The sequence below is a fragment of the Oratosquilla oratoria genome, chromosome 7 (assembly GCF_046742065.1).
Source record: "Oratosquilla oratoria isolate Oo_2021 chromosome 7, ASM4674206v1, whole genome shotgun sequence".
Taxonomy (NCBI): Eukaryota; Metazoa; Arthropoda; class Malacostraca; order Stomatopoda; family Squillidae; genus Oratosquilla; species Oratosquilla oratoria.
In genome coordinates, this window is record NC_134783.1 from 1,924,768 (window position 1) to 1,927,500 (window position 2,733).

A 2,733-nucleotide genomic window follows, 5' to 3' on the forward strand; every position below is an offset into this window, starting at 1 on the left:
ATACTTGCGGCAAGTCTATATAACACTACTCCTTATATTGATATGCTAAAAATGTCCTTTAGCAATCAGATCGCATATCAGAGAGCATACACACACACACACACACAACTCCCCATCCACGAGAGTGGGAGTAACGAATCGCAGCGTAGCAATACTGAAACTATTTCAGCCTTGGGCGGGATTCGAATCCGGACCACCGGAGCGGCATCCGGGAACTCTACCACCGTGCCATCGATGTGTGTGTGTGTGTGTGTGTGTGTGTGTGTGTGTGTGTGTGTGTGTGTGTGTGTGTGTGTGTGTGTGTGTGTGTGTGTGTGTGTGTGTGTGTGTGTGTGTGTGTGTGTGTGTGTGTGTGTGTGTGTGTGTGTGTGTGTGTGTGTGTGTGTGTGTGTGTGTGTGTGTGTGTGTGTGTGCGTCTATTTGTGTATGCATGTGTGTTTATGTGTATGTGTGTGTGTACCTCCATACATAGGTATACACTGATGTATATACTTTATTGTGGTGAACCCAAAATAATAGAATTGGTGAAGGTGGGTGCCAAATACTCCTTTACTTCCCCGTGGTACCTCCATGACTGTGGTTTGGACCCTTCAGCGGGAACCCCAATATTATTTTCACATTGCTGTCCATGTCTTGCCATCACTTCCTCCTTCTCTATATCTCCTGACAAGTTCCACCGCCTTCTCCGCCTCCTCTTACTCCTCCTCCTCCTCCTTCTCCCGTTACTTCTCTTCCCTTTCTCATCTTCCTTCTTTTTATTCTTTTCCTCCTGCTTCCTATCACAGTTCTCGTCATCGTCTATCTCCTCCTTCTCTTCTCGTTTTTACTCTTTCTCATCCATTTTTTTCCATTCTTTTCTTTCCTCCTCTTCTTCCTTCTCCTGGTCTTCCCTTCTTCAACCTCTTTCCCATTCTCTTTCGACTCCTTTTATTCCTGCTCCTTTCACTTCTCTTCCTACATTTGCTTTTGTCTTTTATCCTAATTCTCTCCTTTCATCTGTCCCTTCTCTTTCGTGTTCTTCTTGTTCCTCCCCCAATGTTTACTCTTCCCCTTCTTTCCCTGTTGACACCTTTTTCCTCCTCTTCACCTCCTTTCACCTTTGCCTTTCCATGATTTTTCGCGCCTTTTCCTAACATCCATGTTTTTGTATATCTTTGCCCTCCCTTCCTCCCCCTCCTCCTCCTTTTCCTCCTCCTTCCCTTCCCCCGTCTCCCTTAACCTAATTTTATTATTCACTCATCTCTTCGCGTTCCTTAGAAATCACGAATGCACTTTCGATGAATTCTCTCTATCTTAAATGATCCGCAGGGAAGATATATAGGCCTATTACCTATATATTGGCTCCCCTGGTTTCGGAGCCTTGCTTCTTTGTCGTTCGGATACTGCTTATTCATAACTGTGCTTGGGAAATTAAGAAGCTGAAATTGAAAACATGCATTTCAGGAGCCAGAGGTCATGGATAGCGTTGTTATTTTGTAAAATGTCTAAGAGAATCATTGTTGAAATGTCCAACGTACATATACACACACTGCATCACGTCACAACGAGACGGTGCTCTAACTCTGGAGGTCAAGGAAATCTGTATGTATGTAAGTGTGTGTATGTGTGGGATGTTTGTATTTTTGTATATATATATATATATATATATATATATGTGTGTGTGTGTGTGTGTGTGTGTGTGTGTGTGTGTGTGTGTGTGTGTGTGTGTGTGTGTGTGTGTGTGTGTGTGTGTGTGTGTGTGTGTGTGCGTGTGTATTCACTTGGTCTTTGGATCACGTGTTGGACTCGTGATCGACAGCTATTTCCCTCCTGGAAGAGAGCTCAGAGCTCGTAGGTCCGATCTATGGGTAATGCTATGACCTATGACCCAACTTTCCGCCCACGAGAGTTGGAGTAACACCCCTCCGCGCTGCGATACTGATATTATTTCAGCCCCGGGCGAGGGTCAAACCCGGACCTCCGTAGTGGCAGGCCAGAGCTCTAACCACAGCGCCATGAGAGGTGTGTGTGTGTGTGTGTGTGTGTGTGTGTGTGTGTATGCATGTATGTATATGTGTGATTGTGTGTGTGTATTTGTGTTTTTGTATATATATATACATGTATATATACATATATATATATATATATATATATATATATATATATATTGGTGTAGCCAGGTAGTATATTCTCTTGTAAACATACGTGGTTAAAGGCTAAAGAGGATTCACTGTTGATTATCTTATTGCGTGTAGCTTCGCTACAACGCACAATCTTTTTATCTTCAGATTTGACGTATCTTAGTTGTTGCCCTATTGTGGCCGACGTTTCGGAACTTCCTGGTTCCATCTTCTGGGCGATCTGAATTCTGAATTCTGAATTCCTAGGAAAGACTACCGCTTGCGCGGGGTCGGTTTCTGTGCAAGCGGGTAGTCTGTGCAAGCGGGTAGTAGGCGATCTGGTGTGCAGTGTCTGTGGATGTCGTATTTATACAATGGAGTTGGGATCATAAGGATTTCTGCAGGAAGGGGTCTCCTCTGATTGGTTGCCTAGGACCAATAGGGGATCCGGGTTACTGGAGGTCTGGGAGACCTTTCTCAGTGCATGTAGTGGTTCTGTCTGTGTTCAGTCTCTTCATGGATGTTAAGACGCGCAGGTCTTCGGTCTGGATGTTGATATTAGGATGGTTATCTTGTATGTATATGGCTTCCAGGAACAGTAGCCGTCGGGGATCCGATTCCTTGTCTATGATTG

The 2,733-nt window shown here is 44.4% G+C and overlaps 1 protein-coding gene across 1 annotated transcript in view; it reads right to left on the bottom strand.

The window, feature by feature from the left end:
- Window positions 1-2,362: 2,362 nt before the first annotated feature.
- The window catches only part of LOC143026956 (uncharacterized), a 1,700-nt gene continuing 1,329 nt past the window's right edge, over window positions 2,363-2,733 (bottom strand). The window contains exon 2 of the mRNA XM_076187748.1: window positions 2,363-2,451. Coding sequence (XP_076043863.1) covers window positions 2,363-2,451 — 89 coding nt within the window. The remainder of the gene's footprint in view (window positions 2,452-2,733) is intronic.